General features: G+C 41.5%; 2 protein-coding genes and 1 long non-coding RNA gene across 4 annotated transcripts; 1 reads left to right on the plus strand and 2 right to left on the minus strand.

Moving 5' to 3' along the window:
- Positions 1–124: 124 nt before the first annotated feature.
- Positions 125–703, minus strand: LOC124998791. Its single transcript, XR_007111098.1, has 3 exons — positions 586–703; positions 421–471; positions 125–211 (listed from the first exon to the last, which is right to left on the minus strand). It is a non-coding gene; the product is annotated as an uncharacterized LOC124998791 (long non-coding RNA).
- Positions 704–5,113: 4,410 nt separating this feature from the next.
- mtif3 (mitochondrial translational initiation factor 3) lies at positions 5,114–8,027 on the plus strand. Of its 2 annotated transcripts, none has more exons than XM_047573787.1 (4): positions 5,114–5,222; positions 5,878–6,325; positions 6,948–7,099; positions 7,456–8,027. In XM_047573787.1, the coding sequence occupies exons 2-4, from the start codon at positions 5,881–5,883 to the stop codon at positions 7,666–7,668; spliced, it is 810 nt and encodes a 269-aa protein (XP_047429743.1). In that variant the 5' UTR covers positions 5,114–5,222; positions 5,878–5,880; the 3' UTR covers positions 7,669–8,027. The 2 variants fall into 2 exon arrangements, with proteins under 2 accessions (XP_047429743.1, XP_047429744.1); XM_047573788.1 differs by having other exon boundaries at positions 5,147–5,222; positions 5,869–6,325.
- Positions 8,028–8,363: 336 nt separating this feature from the next.
- On the minus strand, positions 8,364–19,530 carry heca (hdc homolog, cell cycle regulator). Its single transcript, XM_047574397.1, has 5 exons — positions 19,111–19,530; positions 14,963–16,034; positions 14,163–14,329; positions 10,551–10,705; positions 8,364–8,877 (listed from the first exon to the last, which is right to left on the minus strand). The coding sequence occupies exons 1-5, from the start codon at positions 19,250–19,252 to the stop codon at positions 8,713–8,715; spliced, it is 1,701 nt and encodes a 566-aa protein (XP_047430353.1). The 5' UTR covers positions 19,253–19,530; the 3' UTR covers positions 8,364–8,712.
- Positions 19,531–20,179: the final 649 nt, after the last annotated feature.

The raw sequence follows: 20,179 nt of genomic DNA on the forward strand, positions 1-20,179 counted from the left end.
GTGCTTTTTGAAAAGTATTATGTCTGTTTGTTTCCTGGTTGGTTTAGCAAAAACGACAAAAATGCCAGAAGTCTGAAGAACGGTGGAAGCAGCAATTATCACATATTTATTTTTCACTTACTGTTTTCTATTAGTCCTTTGCAGTCTTTTTTGTCGTATGTAGCCATTTTACATTTGTTGTCTAAGTCCACACACTGAACATAGGTTGAGACTTCAAGAATAAATAAAAAGAAGTGAAATGAGGAGTAAAAAATTAAATTTAACTTTTTAAAATACATTATTGTTGTTTGTCAGATATTTAGTATTTTTTTCACACAATTTCATATTATTTGTTTAATAATAATATACTTTAATATATAATATACTTTTATCCTCGTCATTTTCCCACCACAGACTGAAGTGTAAAAGATTATAACTTACCATTATGGGGACATGATGTACATGTTGCATCTGAAGTCCGAACATAACACTCTAAACAAAAAAAGAGATTATTGAACCAATAATATTTTACATTTTAATTTGTGGTGCACACATTGAAGTACTGACATTTAGAAGAAAAAAAGCAACATAGGAAAATAGATTCACCTTTGCTTAAATTTCTAGTGGCGTTGTATTTCCCATACAGAACTACTAAAGAGTTCTGTTTGAGGTGCCAATCTGAAATGTACAGTAGGTAAGAACCGTTTGTTTCCACCAATTGAGGCCACCATTTTCGTTCCTGGAAACCTGAAAAGCAAGAACAGAAACACACTTGCCGTTTCAATTTGTCGAAACCCTGAGCCATTCATAATTCTGTGAATGTGACAGGTAAGCTAGACTTACGAGATCCACTTTTCTTCACGAATATGATGCAGTCATTTTCTTCTGAAAGAGTTTACCACAACATTATACTATATGAAATATATGAAAAATAAAATAACAAAACACACATTTAGAGAAGTTTAACAGAGGCACAGTAAAGAAAGACCCATGGCAAAGTCTGTTTGGGACCATGAGTCATCGCTATGGAAAATTGGAGCCATGTTTTGAGGAGAGCACATACAAAAACCTTCCACAAATAGATGGATCAGATTTTTGGTTTCAGAAATTAATGAATGATTAAATGCGTGCTGGACTCACCTTTTCTGGTATTATATTTGTTCACCATGATGATGCCATAGAAGTTGTCAGCAACAACAAAAGCCTTTTTCGGGGTTCCCTCATTTTTGTAAAAACAGTCTCTGATTTTATCCTTCTGATATTTTTTTTTTCCATTTTGCATTAGATCTAAATAGAATCACATGACACGTTAAACAAGCTGACTTTTCATTATCCTGCACAGAACATATAATTCAGTTACATGAGTCTTTCCAGTTTCCAAGTCCAGCTGCAATACAACAGTTTATGTCAAGCTTCACAAAAATGGATTTACTTACAACCAGGAAAAATCCCCAGAAGAATGAGGACCGCCAACAAAATCCAAGACATCCAGCCGTGTTGTGTCATGTTGTTTGCACTAAATCTCAGGACGTGCGATCCTTTCACTGCTACGGTGGACGATAACTCTGAATTCTATTTCCTTTATTGGTTTATCAGTCGGAAAAAAGTATTTTAATTCTTATCGTCCCTTGGTTGAAGTCAAAGCTGCGCTACGTCGGAGTAAATTCAAACATCTGAGCCTTCTGGTCAGGTGGATGTGGCAAACTTTGCATAGTTACCCGCTGAAAGACACTTTGTTTTGCAAATTTACAGTTCCTGAATATATAATAAGGCAGGACTGTGCTACTCTCTAATGCAAAACTGCAATCGGAAGGAGGTCATGCTAAGTAATGAATTGGGGTTGTTATAAAGTACTGCCGTGCAGACTGACTTGGTTAAAATAACACAAATGTATAAAAGTCAACCATTAATTTTGGAGCCTATCCCAGCTGTCATTAGGTGTCATTAGGTACAGACCCTGTACAGGTGTCGAGTCTATCACAGAGAGACAGACAACCACTCACACCGACAACCACTTTAGAATCAATGAACCTAATGAGCATGTCTTTGGATGGTGGGAGGAAGCCAGAGTACAAGGAGAGAACCCACGGAGACACAGGGAGAACATGCAAACTCCCCATCAGTGCTAAAAAACAAACAAACATGAAAAACAGATGTATGAGATAAGTTAAACAGACAATTTTTTTTTTATTGTTTGTTTTTGATTTCTAATGAATTAGCAAACATTTCTTTACAAAAAGCTGTCATTACAGGTTATATATATATATATATATATATATATATACTTTGTAGCTGATAATCATTTCCCCATTCCTGCTGCTTGCTAAGTTTGATATGTTAGCTATGTTTTATTGAATTTGCGATAAACAGACATTAGTTAGCATCGAAGCGTCTAGTTACAAATACCACTCCTGTAAATGTGTTGATTCTCTTTTATTCTGTTAAAACTGTTTACAAGAGGTTATGTACAAGATTGTTTCTTGGTTGGACTAGCACTGGCGTCTTGATGCTAAGCTAAGCTATCCAGCTTCTCATCTCATCTAGCTGTCACGAAACATGTGAAATAGTGTATTTCTTAAAATATCAAACTACTAAAGTTCAAAATGGAGAAATGTGTTGTGGTACTTGTGGTCCAGCAGTTGTCGGGGGAGTGCTGGATCTCAAAGTAAAGTCTCAACATGTGTGTGGGTAAATCGAAGGAGTATATGGAGCACGGACACATAAACGCAACACTGAGGTAAAGAAAATGCACACTCATATGCAATATCATCTGAGAACTTCTGCATATGACATGACTCCGTGTTGCTTTTGAGGTCATATGCTCATCATGTAGAGAGTCAAAACAGCAAAATCACTTCAGCTAAAATGATAATTAGCCTAGCACCTGACCCTAGCATTAGCACCTGACCCTAGCATTTTTGTAATTGTTATTGCTTTTGAATAACTTATTTAAATAAGCATGATTTATGAATTACTAGGGCCACGGGGCAACGACCGAGTCACTATTGCTATATTGCGTGTTTCTTCTTCTTGTTTTTCCCTCTTCCTCCTTTTTTTTCATCCCTTAACTCGTCCTACAGCTCTCGAGCTGTAGGACGAGTTATATATAAAAACGTGCGGTTTGATCGGGATTGGTGTGCTATTACTTTTCTTGACGAAATATGAATTTTTCGCAATATGAGTTTTTGAAACGTCTACATACTTTCACATAGACATAGAAACTGTAGAGCCTTGTGTATTGATGTATCAAAACACGTTTCGATAGGTCTTTTAGTTTTTGATCAATCACTGTTCAATGACCATGATCATTTTTGTGGAAATTCTGACTTTATGATTGGTGTGTATTGCACGGAATGACCAGAGTGGATGAATTATCACTTAGAGTGGAGGCAGGTGTCTGAAATTGTGAGAAACTTTTCTCTTTCCACGCTTGTCCCGGCCACAATTTACAAACTAGACACATGATTTTTCCCACAGTTGTATACAAACTAGTTCTGTCTCTCACAATGTCCTCGGCAACCCCGCAGGCCTGAGCCACAACTGAGACTAATTCGTTAATCAGGGACTCCTCCGATGTCTCTGCTGTTAATACTGCTAATACCTGTCTCACATACATTTATGTTACAACAACACACACCAACACTCACTACACAGGTAACTTGGTGACACACACACACACGAAGAGTTGTGGGACGCACACACACATGTGCTCGTAAGCGTGCATTACTTTGTCACACGCAGGCTAAGTGTACTAACCCTAAGCTAACTGCGCTAACCGTATGCTAACTGTGCTATATGTGGGTGCTAAATGTGGGCTAACTGTGCTAAATATATACTAACTATGTTAAATGTGGGTTAAGTGTGCTAACTGTGCTATCGGTATGCTAACTGTGCTAAATGTGGGTTAACTGTGTTAACTGTGCTAAATGTAGGCTAACCATGCTAAATGTAGGCTAACTATGCTAAATGTGGGTTAACTGTGCTAAATGTGCGTTAACTGTGCTAAAAGTGGGTTAACTGTGCTAACTTTGCTAAATGTAGGCTACGTGGTGTAATGTTGACAGAGACGGTTTAGCAGCAGTAGCCCCTGTGGCCCTTTCAAAATTTCCCAGAAGGAATTTTCTAGTTATTTATTATTATATAAATTGTGCTTTTGTTGGTAATTATCAAATACCAAATAATGTATTCAGAAAATAAATAGTCAAATAGAGAGGCATCAGTAAGAGAATTTTCCACTCTACTGCCTCGGACACGCTGACGTCCTTCAATTTACTGTTGGTATTTTCTAGTCTTTCCAAGAGAAGCAAATTTCCATGTCTCTTTATTTTTAAAAACAGAGCCTGCATGTTCTGGAGCTGATAAAATCTAGCTGTTGACATACTGATGACATAAATATACAACCAGGTTGAATAGGAAATATTTTTTATTTTCCTATTACCCTCCCTGCAGGATTGTGTTTTTTTTTTTTTTGGTCATCTGGTCAAGAGTTTGGTGTACATTTACATTCTCACTCTGCTATATTTGTTTTTCAACTGTAACAGTATTTGCATGCATGTATTTAGTCTGCATATGAGTTTCTTTACCTCAGTGTTGGTGTATCCGTGTGTCACAGAATCCTTACATTTACCTATACTTATTCAGAGAATCCACAAACGGCTGTCATTATATTGTACTTTGCTGCCTTTTGGTTGGATCACTTTTGCAAAAGAGATTCTCTAACTGAATGAGCTCACCTGGTTAAATAAAGGTCTAATAATTTTTTATTTTTTTAATTAGCAGTTAGCAGCTAGCTACAAAGTAATGTTCTGAAAAGGGTTAATGGAGGTCAAAGCAGAGCTTAAAAGAAGGGTGGCCAGAACACAACTCAAAAATAAAATGTGATAATTCTTCTCCAGGTCTGTCTGGAGTGAAGAGATAAACATGCATCTGTTTAGAGTTTATTTACCTCTTTGAAAACTTTAAAATTTAATTTTTTTATGACCACTAACCCCTGCTGCATTTCAGCCTCAGGTCTAAAAGTCCGGTGGAAGTAAAACTAGAGCAATATCGGTTGTTTTGTTATTTGAGTGAACCGAACCTTAAATTTTTAAATGTGCTTCCTATCTTGTCCAGCAGAGGGCAGCACATTAGGTGTGTTGCACATACTGGATTCAAATTAGGAGAAGAAGAAGTAAATGCCGGAAGAAGATGAAGTAGTCACCCTGCTTCGTGCAGAGAGCCCGAATAAATGACATTGAGTAACAGTGAGTAAAACAAAAACACAGTAAAAACGAAATTTGAAGAATTTAATTCCACTCGACGTTACCGTTTATTGTCTAATTTGAACATTCGTGGCAATATTGATGTTTGTAACCCGCTGACTCCTGTTGTAGAAGGGACACTTTAATGACAAACTTGAGTGCATTCGTTTAGATCTCACTGTTTACTGGCTAAAACCACATCGACAAGCTTGTGAAATCAGTTCGTCATATCGTTGCTTTAGATTATTATTATTATTTTCAGTCAGGTGGCAGTGCCAGCGCTGTGCTCGCTTTCCAAATTGACAAGCGCATGATTAAAGTGTAAAACGTTCAAAAACATAAACCCCGAAGCCAGAGTGTGGTAACCCGAATGATGGAGTGGATCTTGGCGATTCGGAAAATGATCTCGGCTAATGGCTTGTACGATGCGTGCAGTTACTGTCATGAAAGAAATATTAAATTTGACGATTTCCGAATGGAGTCTGGTTTGGATAATGTGGAATATGGGGATTTTTTTTTTCTCACATCTGTATGAACTTGCTTTTGGTGCATTTGGTTGATCACCTTGAGAGACGAATGCAAAGATACATTTGAACTTCACATCCAATGTATGTGATGTCAAGTTATACACAATCATTATCTTTCCTAGTTTTTCTAGGATATGTCTGCGGGTTCTGTGAGTCGGCTGCTGAGCCGCACAGTGAGCGTGTGTGCTGGAAGTCCTGCCTTCTGGACACGGACGTCGAGATGTCGTGCAAGATATAACATTATCGCTGCCTCGTGGCGATGGTCCCCTTTCTGCACGCCCGTTCACGACACAGGAGAAACTCCTGCTCCAAAGACTAAAAAGCAGACCCCACGAGCTCACGGCTCAGTGGGCAGCATCGGTCGCAAGATCCCTCATCGGCAGATACAGGTGATAAGCAGCAGTGGCGAGAACCTGGGCGTCATGCATCGTGCAGATGTGATCAGACTCATGGACGAGGAGGGTCTCAAGCTGGTGGCGCTCAGTGAGCACAAAGACCCCCCGGTTTATAAGCTGATGAGCGGCAAAATGATCCACGAGGAGCAGCTGAAGCAGCGGGAGAAAATGAAAGTTAAAGCAGGTGCGGAGTGGTAAACTGTTCCCAGCAGTCACCTCTTATATTTCTCATTTGTTGGCTTTTTATTTTTATTTTTTTCAGGAAGATTTAAATCACCGTGCCTCTAAAACATAGGTCTTCAACTGGGGGTCTGCGACCTCTAGGGGGTCTGTGGAGGTACTGCAGGGGAGGTCGCAAAATCTTTGGTTGATTAGACATTTTTATATATTTATATTTTAATTTTCCCTCATAATTTTATTTCACGAGGCTACATATATATATATATATATATATATGTATATATATATATATATATATATATATACACACACACACACACACACACACACAGATATATGTATGTATACACAGATATTTGACGAATTAAATCTGAAAGTACAAATCAATTCCCGTACAGCTTGCAGTTGTGTAGAAATTCTGAGGGTGCAGGTTGAATTTCTTTTGCTTAGGAACCAAAATAAAAAGTACTTAAAATACTGGAATTAAAAAGTGATGCATACAGGAATAGTATTGTAAACATTTTTATTCCCTATTATCCTGCAAAGAAAGGCATTTTTTATTTTTAGTTCATTGCAAGCACATCTTGAAATGAAAAACAAGTTAAATGTGTGTATTCCATCCACAGCTCCCGTGCAGGTGAAGGAGCTCTCCTTTTCACACGGCATCGGGTCCGGTGACCTCGCCACCAAGCTGAAACAAGTGGAAAGCTGGCTGGAGAAGAAGAACCACATCAAGATCACGCTGCGGTCCGGACGTTCGGGACCTGCAGCCAACCTGGTGAGGACGAACGCTCTGAAGTTTGAAAAAATGATTGAACTTTAGCATTTAAAGTTTTTAGTGTTAGTGAGACAAACATATTGTTTTTTTTTTTCAGCCCTTCTACTCCTTAAATACCTCAGAAATAGGATTAAAGTGGCAAATTCTAGGCCTGAAAGTATTGTCTGATTTTATCTTAGGTTCTTATTTTCTTTATAGGAAATCCTTGATTAAGTTAAAAACCAAATAGTGAGAAGCCATCTTCAATCCTGTGCCATTTCCCTAAACTTCACCTTAACGTCTCAGAGGGCGAAGCTCCAATGTTCAAAGAGATGTTCAGGGAAATCTTAAACCATTTGTGTATTCCTTACTCTCAGGACGCCGCTTTGGAGCAAATGGCGGAACAATTAGAGGTACCATTCGGATTTGTCTCCAGACCGAAAGTCATACGGGACGGTAAGGCGGCCACGTGCATCGTCCGACTGCCTTCGGCAAAGGAACTGGCAGAAAAAGCAAAGGCCGAGTCTGAGAAGTCGTCGAAGGCCCCTAAGAGCACAGCGCCTCCTGGTGACAGCACGGACACGACTTAAGGCTTCGTACGGCAGCAGTGACACGACGGTCATAAAAATTTTTCAGGGAAAAAAAAAATACATTGCCTGAATGTCACGGTCAGTTCTTCAGACTATTTTACTGGAACTACCTGGAACCGTGTTTGAACACCATCAAGTATCCGGTTCATGAATTTACACCTGTACAAACATTTAGGCTGGAGGATGTTCATGACCTAATGCATCAATATATCCTGCTTTGGGTCCTGTGTGTTGAGGGGAGGGGCCTCTGTGGATCATCCCACAAATACTTGATCAGTTTTTACTTTCACTAGTGAATTTGGAGGCCAGGTCAACACCTTGTGCTGTTCTTCATGTTTTTTGAGTTGAATATAAAATGTTTTTGTCTGTGTCAGGCTGCATCCTGCTGGGTCATTGCTATGTGGTTGGGGTGTCTGGTCTGGTCTAGGTGGGTGGTACATGTCTAAGTAACATCCACATGAATGGATACCAGGTCCATACGTTTCCCAGCAGAGCATCGAATTGTCACAAGATGGTCAATGTTATTCACTTCTCCTGTCATTGGTCATAATGTTGCGGCTGATGGGTGTATGCACTGATAAATCAACAATGGAAACCAATTAGTAGGACAGCAGCAGGGTATGTCCCTCTTATCAGAAACTAACTGATGAGTCAATGTTGCAGGTCTGTGTGAGTGAAGTGAAACGGACGCCAGCTTAGATCTTTCTCTGGTTTATTCAAGATCGTTTTTTTGGTAAAAAATAAAATCGAATTTGGCATACAGATACATTCACTTGTCACAGATATCTTCTTGACTCGAGTGCCAGTTCCGCTCTTCATCAACACTTTCCTCTCCACAGCAGCACACTGAGACACTGGAACTGCAAATTTCTCTTTCGGCTGGAGTCAAATGTTTCCCATACATAAAAAAAAAAAAAAAAAAAAAAAAGGAAATTGAAAACATAAAAACCAATTTAAGGCCCAAAAAATAAAGTCTTTCCTAGATTGTGTTAAAAAAAATGTGAGAACAAAAGTAACTTAACTAGCATGCATGATCAACATTTGTCAATAAGCCTCGAGTACTTTGTAGGAGGAGAAGGGTTTAACGAAGTGATAGTCCAGGTTGCCGCAGTGAGGGCACTGCTGGACGTTGCTGTACTCGGAGAAATACTGCATCCCAACTCGAACGTCCACCACCGGCTTCCCGCAGTGCTTACAGTTGAGACGGGCCTGAGGACACAGAGGACACAGGGGACACGGGGTCAGCTGATGGGCGGGAGGCTCAAATGCAGCTGCATGAGGCAAAATCCGAGACGTCCGTTCGTGACTTTCTGACCGTGTGAGCAATTAACTCTAAGGTTCGTTATCAACCGGATAGAGACGGGGGTGGTGTAAAAAGGGGTGGGTATCGTTAAGGTTTTATCCGATACCGGTATTTTTTGAAACGGTGCGATGCTTTAAGAATGGAAAACATACAAACTCTGTCACAAAAACGGTGCCTTTTTATATTTAAGGCATATTGTGACGTGCAAGATGAACAGAATAGTAAATTAAATAGCAATTCAAATGAATCAACCAATATAAAATAAAGTTATCATAATGAAAACAGCGGCGTGGGGTCTTGCAGACTATCAAAGACGCCACATTTCTAGGCGTTTAAAAGTCTTCTGTTTAAATGTGGAGGTGTTACCTCCCTTGCACAATATCGCCTTCGAGCACTTGTTGCAGGTTGCAGATGTCCAGTCTGCATCTTTAGAGGTTAAGTACAGCCAAATTTTTGACTGTTTTACCTTACCCCGGATTTCCACCAGACGCTTCTGCAGCGCGTAGTTCAGTGGAGTCCATGCAGGTGAAAAACTGACGTGGCCCCACGTGTAGCGTCGGTACAGCAATAAAGGTAAGGGGACGGTAATTAAAAACTCAGTAGCACCAAAACGGAACACTGAAATCACCGTTTGCGCCGGTGCCATTATGGTGCCAAGTATCGGTACCCATCCCGACGTGTAAACCCGTTGATAAAATATTTGCACCTAAGGAGATTTAAAAACCTGATCTGATGCTTTCCTCTCAACAAAAAGACGAATGATGTGGACGGCATCTTAGTCATATTAAAAATTTTAAACGAATTCAGTGTCAATAAAGTTGGGGGGAAAAAAATTAAAAGCTGTAATGATGCATTTTTGATCAGCAGGGGGCATCAGATCACACTATGAACTCAGCCACTATAATTACACTTTATAATGAAATTGACTGACTGATGATGTATGTGGAGTAATTATATTCTGTATATTGGTGCAGTTGATTGATTATATGTCAACACCCTTTGAATATTAAATCCGTTCATTATAAATGAAGGGACATACAATATTGCAGTGAATCACAGGGTTATAAGGGGATAGGAGTTAATACGTTTATACTTCTTCCTGCTCCATTTTGTACTTTTCTGTCCGAAACAAATTCATTCATTCATTCATTACACGTTACATCAGAAAAACAACAACACAATAATTACTGCTCTCTAGTTTTCTTTTATTTCTCCTGAAGGTGCCTCTGTCCAGGCTCTCTACCCGTGGGGACAGAGCTTTCTCAGTAGCAGCCACAAAACTGTGGAACAGCCTACGTGTCCAGGTTAGAGCTGCACAGTCCAATGAACAACTTAAAACACTGCTAAAAGCCCCTTTGTTATCTTTGGGGTTCAGTCCCACAGTCCCAGCTACACTAGTAACCTTGGCTTTTATCGTTTTGTTCTTTCTTTTATTGCCTATCTCCTATTCCTGTGTATGCACCATCATTTTGTACCTCTGTACAGCACTTTGGTCAAACAAGGTTGTTTTTGCAAAGTGCATTAGAAATAAACTTTGACTTGACCCATCGAGGCCCTTTCAGAGACGCATCATTTCTACCTGGCAACACGGTGAAGCAGCCAGTATGTCGTAGGTGTACATGGTGCCCAGCTGGTGCCAGCTCCCGTCCCAGCGTGACTTGCACTTGATGCACACGATCTTGTGGACGCCCTCTAAACAGTCCACGCAGATGGCGTAGAGGTGCATTAGCCGGCCTGGTGGAGGAAGAAGAACCAGGAATAAGCCATTAGCCGCGTGATTTATTTTAGAGCAATGAAACAACAACAAACTCCTCCTATCCTCTTATGTGGCGCTAAAGCAAGACTCCACTTATACAGTTTCTTCCTCAACTTCTGCACTGCAGTGTCAGGACGAGCATCTGTAGGTGGTGCATGGACTGGATTTGGCTTAATAAATGCGAGTGGAAATGTTTAGTTCAAAGCTCACCGACTTTCTGCTTTTTTATTTAATTTATTGACTTAAACCCACTTGTATGGTCTCCAAGTCACGTCGCGACCCACAAACCATGTTGTAAACCAGCCTATGGACCAGAGTGATGCTAACGTTGGTCGTTATTTTCTTTAATAATTGAACTGATGCCAAAAACGCGATTAAAGATTCATATGTCCTCTTGTGCAATACTACCTCTTGTGCAATACTACTTTGACACTTGAACTATTTTATTTTATTAATATTTTATTTATTTATTTGTCATACCTTATCTGCTGTTTTTTTTTTTTTTTTTTACATATTGGTCTTGATACTATTTTCCACAATCCATCTCTCTTCTGTTACTGGCAGCAGGCCTGCCATTGTACATAATATGCTGTGTTGTTTTTTTTGTTTGTTTGTTTTTTTGCCCACTTTTGCAATTTTTATTCTTTTCTCTTGTTATCTTATTCTCTTGCTCTTATTTTATGTACTGCTCTTCGCCCTCGTAATTGCCCTTCGGGGATAAATAAAGTTTTTTTTTTCCGGATTCTGATTTCTGATTCTTAAAATGTCTTGTTTTGTGCTCATTGAGGAAGTTCTGTTCCTCTAAGATCACTTTGGACTATTCTCTTCACTACACTCGTTCAATTATTAGTTGTGTATAGTCACTGTTTGCATCTTTCAGGACGTGTTGTGTCTCTTTAAGTTGCTGTGCATCTATTTGTTGTTGCTTTGTGCATCGTTTTATTGCTCATTGTTTCACGTCTCTTTCTGACACATGCACTTAATATTACAGAACCTCTATTCCAGGAGGCCCTTGGTCTTATGTCCAATAATCTATCCATTTATTTGATACCTTTGTTAGATACTTTAGAAGTCAGATATTCTGAGGACCTGACCGTGACTTCCAGGCATCTCTACATGAACCGATCTACACCAGAGTCTAGACTCCTTCACCCAGGACTCACCTCACTGTGTGAACTCAGTGCAATTATTTATTCTCACAAGCTCTTGTTACTTAAATAAACCTTGCTCGTCATTTCCTAAGGATGTCGCCTTATTTAAATATCACACCAAAAGACTCTTTAGGGGCATTTCTGCTCTAAAAAGGACGACTAGTCAAAAAAAAAAAAAAAAACATCTAGCCCTAAGCAGGCTTCATGATTACTGACAGCAATAATAATTTAATTTATTGAAAGTGCTGCATGGATTAAACTTTCCCAGCGAGATAACAATGAGTCGACAGTGACAAAGGTTTAACTGAGTCAGTGGAAGATCTAATTAATACAGAGTTCTTCCGGGTCATTCATGCTCAGAACGAAAACAAAACAAGCACGACAGTGGAGTGGGAGAAGTTTATTGAGTTTAATCTTGACCTGGGACTAAAATACAAAGACATTAAAACAGTACTTGACTGTTATCACCGTATGACTCTTTTGTTAGGAACACGAACACTACTAAACAAAGCCGGTCAAACCACACATTGCAAAAGTTTGTCGTACTTAATTTCTTTTTTGTTCTTAGCATGAATGACCCAGAAGACAATTGCTATCAGTGTAAAAAAGATGAACTTTAGTGTGATCTCACAAAAGTTTCATCCCTTAGGGGGCTCTGTAGGTTTAGCGTTACATTGAAAGCGACTTTGCCAGATTAGCTACAACTAATAGAGTTGTGTGATAAATCCATCATTCACAAAGATGATGTATATCAGTTTTTGACCCTTCTGGAGTTGGAGATGTTCATCCAATCCCAAACTGAAAATTAAACTACCTTTAAAGAAAAGATAACAATATAAAAGTTATGAATGTAACCATGGTTCTATGAAATCAATCTCAGGTGACCTGAATAAAATAGAACCTAAGAAGCATTCAAGAAAACTTTCTGACGCCTCAGGATAAAACTGTAAAGAGTATAAAAGTTATGAGTGTGACTATGGCTCTATGACATTTATCTGTGACTGTCGGGCAGAATAAAACAGAACCTATTGAGCAACCAAGAAAACTAAAAAAAAAATAAAAACTGTCTTCAAAGAAAAGAATAGAGTGTGAAAAGTTATAAAAGTAACCCCAGTTTCAATGACTCATTTGCTGCGTTTCCATTACCCCTAGAAATGCGCAAAACCTAAATGTCGCAATAAAAAAATGGTAATGGAAACACATTTCGAAAAACCTCTCAAATATCTCTAAAACACTTTTACGCTCTCATGAGGTGGTTTTTCAGACCTATCGATATAAAAGTGTGTCTTAAAAGTGCAATGGAAACACCTTTTCCGCAATTCCTTGCCAAAGGCGTCACTGGAGATGACGCAGTCGTGTGACCAGTTCATTTGAAGTCCATCATCCACAAAGTGAAGAATTTAAGAGAATTATGGGATTTCGAGAGTTACAGTTCATTTGCAAAACACCTTTCAATGAAAATATGGAAAATGGGCGATTGTACTTTATAGAAATTTCAGAAATATCGTTTTTTATTAAAATGTGTAACGGAAACGCGGCTTAAAATGATGCTTGTTCCGTTCGCTTTTTTTTAACTCTTTGCTTTCCAAGATGTGAAGTAGAGCCAAGATGTGATCTTCTCACTGCTGATGTATGTAAAAAGATGGAAAGATACAAAACCAATTCAGTCGAGGCAACACCTCCTTTGCTGATATTTATATTCTGTCTGACACAAAAGCGAGACAAACTGAATGAATAACCCTTTCTCACTGCTGCATATGAAGGTCATACATATCAAAGCTTGTGGGCCAGCACATCAAAGACGCCTCGTGCTGATTCGCATTCATACTGGGCCGTGCAGAAGCCAGCAGAAAACCCTTTCATGTCCACACGCACTGTACGGACCAGGCTTACTAATGGATCGATTCTTCTTTATGTGAGGAAAGCTGACGCTGTCTGATCACTTTAATTTGAGGGCGGCTGTATAATTGACCATCATAACATGCTAATTATTAATTTGTCACGACTCCGTATGCACATTTTTAATGATCAGCAGCAGCAGCAGCCACATTGTCTTAACACCACAGTGGCCTCTAAGGTCTCGGCAAGGAAAGACAACATGCAAATAGAGGAAGGAAAAGCAAATCAGGAAGATTTGTTTGAAAAGACAAGTCATGAAACACAACAAGGCGACTAAATGGGTTTAAAAATGGGTTTAATTCACTCTGAATATGTTGTTCTCTGAAGAAAGAAAATCTGAAGAAAGAAATGACTTGATTGTTGAAACTGTTTAACCAGGTCTGACCTTGCAGGTGACAGGGGACGTCGTACTCGATCTCGTCGTGGCGCGATGGGCTGAGGAACAGCGTCCCGTCCACCAGGGGAAACTGCTCAAACACAGGCAGCGCCCGGTGGCACAGCGCACAGTTCACCACGTTCCTCTGGCTCGCGGTGAGGGCGGACAGGATGAACCTACGGGACGACACAGACAGATTAAACACACAATGAAGAACCTGCTAAACGCTAAACCCTTCCGGTAGATTTATTTATTTATATTTCCTCGGGTGAGATTAGAGGAGAAGTCCTACACGACTCTTGATTGTTGGTCACTGGAGTTGATTTTGAATCCTAAAATCTGTTGTGACGCCTCAAGTGTTTTAGGAAGCGACTAAGCCTTTAAACACACAGATTACGGAGCTTTAAGATAAGATAAACTTTATTGGTTTTAAGTATTAACATCTACGAAAGGAAGAAACGGTAATAAGCTGCTGACCGCGTGGCACACGCCGTCAAAACTAGCGCAAGAATAGCTCACTCAATGACACGTTGAAGAATCTGTTCTTTAATTTATATTTAGTAGCAGTTAATTATATCACTGTTGTTCTTAAGTGTGGACATGGTAACTAGCTTTGCATCTTGAATTAATCTAATTTTGGAAGGGATTTTTTTATACATATTTCGTGAAATAAAAAAAAAGTTTCAAGTTGTAAAATAACTATTTCTACCTGATCACTTCTTTTACTTACATTCATTACACTAATCATAATAATGGACGTTTTAATGTGGCATAAAAGACTAAGAAACTTCATTTCCCAGAAGCCTTACCTGCGCAGCTCCTCCCCCTGGCCTGCCTGCGCGTCGTCCTCCATCCTGACGTGGTAGGTGTTGAGTTTATGGCGGGGGATGTGGGCGAGGAGCTCCGAGAGGTCCAGCCTCCTCAGGAACTGCACCGGGTGGTGGTGGGGGCCGTCGGCCATGCCGCCGGAGGCGAGCCGGTGGTGAAGCGGGAGGGCGAAGGAGAGCTGCAGGGGGAGAACCGACGCGTGATCCAGGTGATTGCCCCCGGCCGCTCCGCCGGGGGCTCCTAAAGGGCAGCCGCCGCCCCGGCCCAGGGCCCCGCCGAGCAGCAGGTGTTTCCTCTGCGGGTCCATGTGGACGGCTGATTTGAAGAACTCACCCAGCTGACGGGAGCCCCGCAGACCTGTTGCTCCACCTCCTGATCCGAGGGTAGGGGAGAAGGTGAAGCCGGTGGGAGGAGATTGTCCCGGGGAGGAGTCACATGGAGATTTCTGGGGAGGCCCCAGGGGAAAGGGCCCTCCTGTGCCGTGTCCTCCCATTGCTGCTCTCTCTGCAGAGTTCTGCCGGTCCACTGATTGTCTTCGAGGTAGCTCCTGACTAGAGGCCCTGTGAGCCAGCTTGCCGCTTCCTCCTCCTCCTCCTCCACCTCCGGCTGCTCCTCCTGGTACTTTACTTTTCTTGGGCTCCTCAAAAAACCCGTCCCCGACCCCAGCGGCGCCTCCGCTGGCCCCCATCCGGCCCGAGCTCCTCTCCGACGGCTTCTTCTTGCGATCATCCTGCATGCGCTTCACCTGGTACCAGTCGGTGTCCTTCTTCAGGTGACCCTGGCCACAGCGGCAGGAGCAGAACCTGAAGGCCAGGTCGTAGCCCTTCTTGGTCCACATGTTCTGCCGGCACTGCTTCTCGTTCCAGGAGCGCGCCCGGCCGATGCAGTTGAACTGGACGAGGATGGAGCTCTCCCACTCGTAGAAGCACTGCAGGTGCATCCAGTTGCCGTAGGGGCAGAGCTCGTTGTTGCAGAGCACGCGCTGGTAGTCGTCCTTCTCCAGGTCGATGGGACGGGCCAGACTGCAGCCGAGAGGGGTCGCGCACTGGACCTCTGGGTGAGCAAAGAAAAGAGACACGCTGATGTAATTTTACTCATTAATAATCCAGGCACACCGCTAGAAAAGGGTTTCACATACGAGATAACAGAGACTGCTCGCATTTAAATTCATTTAAATGATTCATGAGTTCCATATGAACCACAAATGTCCCTCGATGAGCTTTTCGAGCAATAATCTAATAATTTAGTCTAAACAGTCCAAGATCAAGGCTCAAGGCTCCAACTTAACACATTCATCCCATTCTCCTCTTTCCAAAACACACTCCCAACAACAATAATTTGTCATCGTTGCACCTGTTTTTAACTTCTTAGACCTGGCACTATCACTTATAGCTTGTGCTTTTGTTATGTGTTGTGTGTTTTTTTATATATTGTGTCTGACTCACTGTACCGCCTCTTGCCCAAGCCGTCAATCTAATTGAGAAATTGTTCTCAACTGACTCAGCTTTTTAAATAAAGGTGCAATCAATCAAAATGATTCGAAATGTTAATTTTTTGTTAAAGACTGCCCCCAAAACTAAAAGACATTTGATTTACAATTACATAACATGGGAAAAACTGAGGTAAAAGAACATTTGAGTCGATGGAGGCAGTAGATGTTGGTCACTATAACTTTGCAAGTGTCATATTTTTCCTTGTTTCAGCTTCACAAATGAGAGAAGTTGCTCGTTTTTGCTGAAAGATTAGGTGAAATAACTTTATCTCTCTACAGTCAGTTTAGGGTTATTTCTGCTGCTCTACTCTCTTCAACACTTGTGACTTGCCACAATGTTAAAATCCCTCTCAGTTTTAATGTCACTGCTCTCGTCCATTGATCTGTTTGCCAAGAGTCCCTCTTCCTAAAGTTAATTGAGTTTCAGTCGTTCTTGTCTTTCAGTCTGTTGCTTCCTTCTCCTCCTCCTCCTCCTCCTCCTCTTCCTCCATCCTGGTTATCTCATCTGAAGCATCCATCAGCTTATCTGCTCCTCCTCCACCACCACCACCAGTATCTAGAGTCCGAGGGCGTCTCGTCCACATCTACCACCTTCATCTCGGAGCTTTTTATAGCTTTTACAACAAGAGTATAAACTCTTGTTGCTTCATTGATTTTGCTCTTTACTTTCAATTCCCCTTATTAAAATGTCAGAACAACCAATTTGGGATTTGTTCCCTCTTTTTTTTGCATTTAAGCAAACCGCAGCCAGGACCTTGGCTTAGTCACGTCTTCGGCACTAAAATGCTTTGGTATTATTCCGTTTGTTCGACTGTGCCTTTAAAGCAGTGCCTCCGTTGTGAGCTTCATTCCAACAAACACAGCAACGGGGTGAGAATGTTGCAGCGTCCTCGCAGCCACATCATCGCCATCTATTTATGACATTCAACCAGGCCGCCGGGGGCCTGCGAGCAGATCTATTCAAGAGCTGCCAGTTGTCAAGTCTGGATGTAAATCAAATAAATGTGGGCACACAGTCTCTGCAATGAGTAGCTCACAATAAATATACACAGTGTGTGTATGTGTGTATGTGTGTGTGTGTTGTGGGGAAGCTTCCTTCTTCCTTTTTCCGGCAGAGTGTCAGGTTCTCACCGTCTTTTCTAACTTACCACGCGGTTGAGAAGAATATCTGTGCATTTTAACCCAAGAGAACCGTGGTCATATATGTCAGATAAGGGTCCAGAATTCAGAGATACTTCACTTTGTTGTCATTTAAAGCAAAAAGATGCAGCAACTACTAACGTCAACAGTAAAAAACAAAAATAAATTATTTCAGTTAATCTCAATTCATTTTACCGTAACATCTTTTTTTCAGTGCAGGACTTTTGTAAATTATAAAAAAGTGCTAATATATTGTTTTCTGATAACAGGACTGATTCATCACTGTCCATTCAGTGTATCATCTGATTTGCATTTGGTTGAGTTAAAATACCCCAAACTTTTTGTGCAGTGTAATAGGAAAGTTATTTTTCCAAAATGTCATTGAAGTAATCACAGTAAATGAAGTACAACATAGAGTAAAAATACAATATTTCCATGTAGTGGTGTTATTTCATATTGTTTACCTGCGGTTTATTCATTTATATCTCACTTTTATCCATTTCCTGTTTTGTCAGTGCAATTATTACACACGCAACTTGCAATATGCTTAATTTATCAACTGAATTCCACATTAAAACAAGAAAGGTGCTCTGACTTGTGCTTTTTCATCCAGCTACATCGAGTTTTTTCTATGCACAGGCATTATAACAATGGAAGAAGACACTTGCTGCTGTAAATCTGCATGGGATGAAGTTGAAGTTGAACTTGAGTGCGCACACAAGCGGCGAGGTGTCATTACTACCCTGGAGGAGGAGGAGGCGGAGGAGGAGGAGGAGGAAGGCCATAACAAGACACCGTGTGGAGAAGGTGCGCGTCAGGCCTGCAGGAGCGCCTGCACCCCAACTGTTCACACTAGTCGATCATTAAATGCATCCAGAGAAGTGTCGCATTGTGTCGTTAAGACTTCCTGTTGCTACTTTTTATGGCAGATAAAATACCCCCACCATTTTCCCGCAAGAGGACTTAAAGGCGCCAAACTGTTCTTAAATTCCACAGATTAAAGAATTCTTGTTCATAAATCGAATTATTGAACCGTAAAAAAACACGACAATCGAAATAAACACAACGAGCCGCTGCAAAGTTAGGCTCATATCCAACGCACCAGGCAACATGTACTCGGGTAACATGTCCTGCTTTTGCACGGTGCTCTCGCACCAAAACAAACCCGAGTGGCCTTTAAAATTTGGACTCGGGAGATCGCAGTGCAGTCGAGTAACAGCGACTCACTGGCTCCACTAACACAAGGCCTTTCAATCATGGGCGACCAGTGTAGCTTATAGCTGCGCGCCTGGAACCGAGGACTTAAATGCCAGTGCACGAAAGAAAGAAGTGAAAGAGAGTGGAGAAACATTTTTGCAGCGCTGTATGTGCGTATGGCACAGTCGTGCAGATACAGACAGATAGGCAGACAGGCAGACAGACAGACAGGGTTTCCCCTGTCAGGAAGGCAGCAGCATCACCAAACTTCACCACATCTGCGTCCGTTTCCTCTCTTACCGCTGGAGCGCTCGGTCCTGGGCGCAGCAGCAGCCGCGGCCGCGCCTCCTGCTGCGGCCGCACAGGCTCCATTTTCCTGCTCATCCCCGCTGCTGTTGGTGCGTTTGCTTTTCTTTCCCTTGCTGCTCTTCTGGTTGGGCATTTTACAGGATTCGGGTGTCAGTGTTATTTTCGACCTCTATCGACGGCTCCTGTCAGCGCTGTCTGACATTTCTGTGGACTCCATTCCGGCAGCGCTTTTTATTTTTCTCCGTCTCCGTCTCCCCCGGGTCTCGTCTCGGGGACGTCGGTCTGTACGTGCGTCTGTCTTACGGCAGGTAAAAAAGAAACAAGCTGCTATAACCTTTAGGAGCGAAGGCGTGTCCGGTCCGTCTCTTGTTTTGATTCCTGCTGTTTTCTTCCACCCCCTGACGTCACGGGACCACGCCCCCCCACTCCGCCCCGCATTGGCTGTCAACGGACCCGCGGTGCGTTTAATCTCCGTGGGAAAGCTCGGAAAGCTCAAGCAAACATTAAAACCACTGACAGCTGAAGTAAATACCATCTCGTTCTGTTGGGAAACTTTTGGAGCTGGCATTCATCCGTGTGTTTTTTACTCAGACATTCAGCACCCACCTAGACCACACCAGGCGCCCCCGCCCCAGTAGGATCCACAAAAATGGTGTAGGTAAAAACAACACCACAACAGCACAGACTTAATTTGTCATTTAGATTTCCATCAAAATGAAATGTCGGTGCAATTGCTCAGAGCACAGCAGAAATACTGAGAGAAACAATATATACACAAATAGAATAAATATGCATATAAAACCTTTTGTGTAGAAAGATAAATAAAAGAAAATTAGTTGCACAGTCTAATTATATATACAATATTTCGTCGCAGAGATCCTAAATGGAGCAAGTATCTGGGGCCCCTCCCCTTAACCCATAGGCCCCCACTAATAATATTGTGTTACCAGACACCACCCTCAGAAAGCCCATGTCCATTCTCATGTTCATGGAGGTACAAGGGAGACCTACACGATATTAGGAGTGTGGTCATAATATTATGCAGTGGTGTCCATTTGAA

Source organism: Mugil cephalus, chromosome 21 (genome assembly GCF_022458985.1).
Source record: "Mugil cephalus isolate CIBA_MC_2020 chromosome 21, CIBA_Mcephalus_1.1, whole genome shotgun sequence".
Classification (NCBI taxonomy): domain Eukaryota; kingdom Metazoa; phylum Chordata; class Actinopteri; order Mugiliformes; family Mugilidae; genus Mugil; species Mugil cephalus.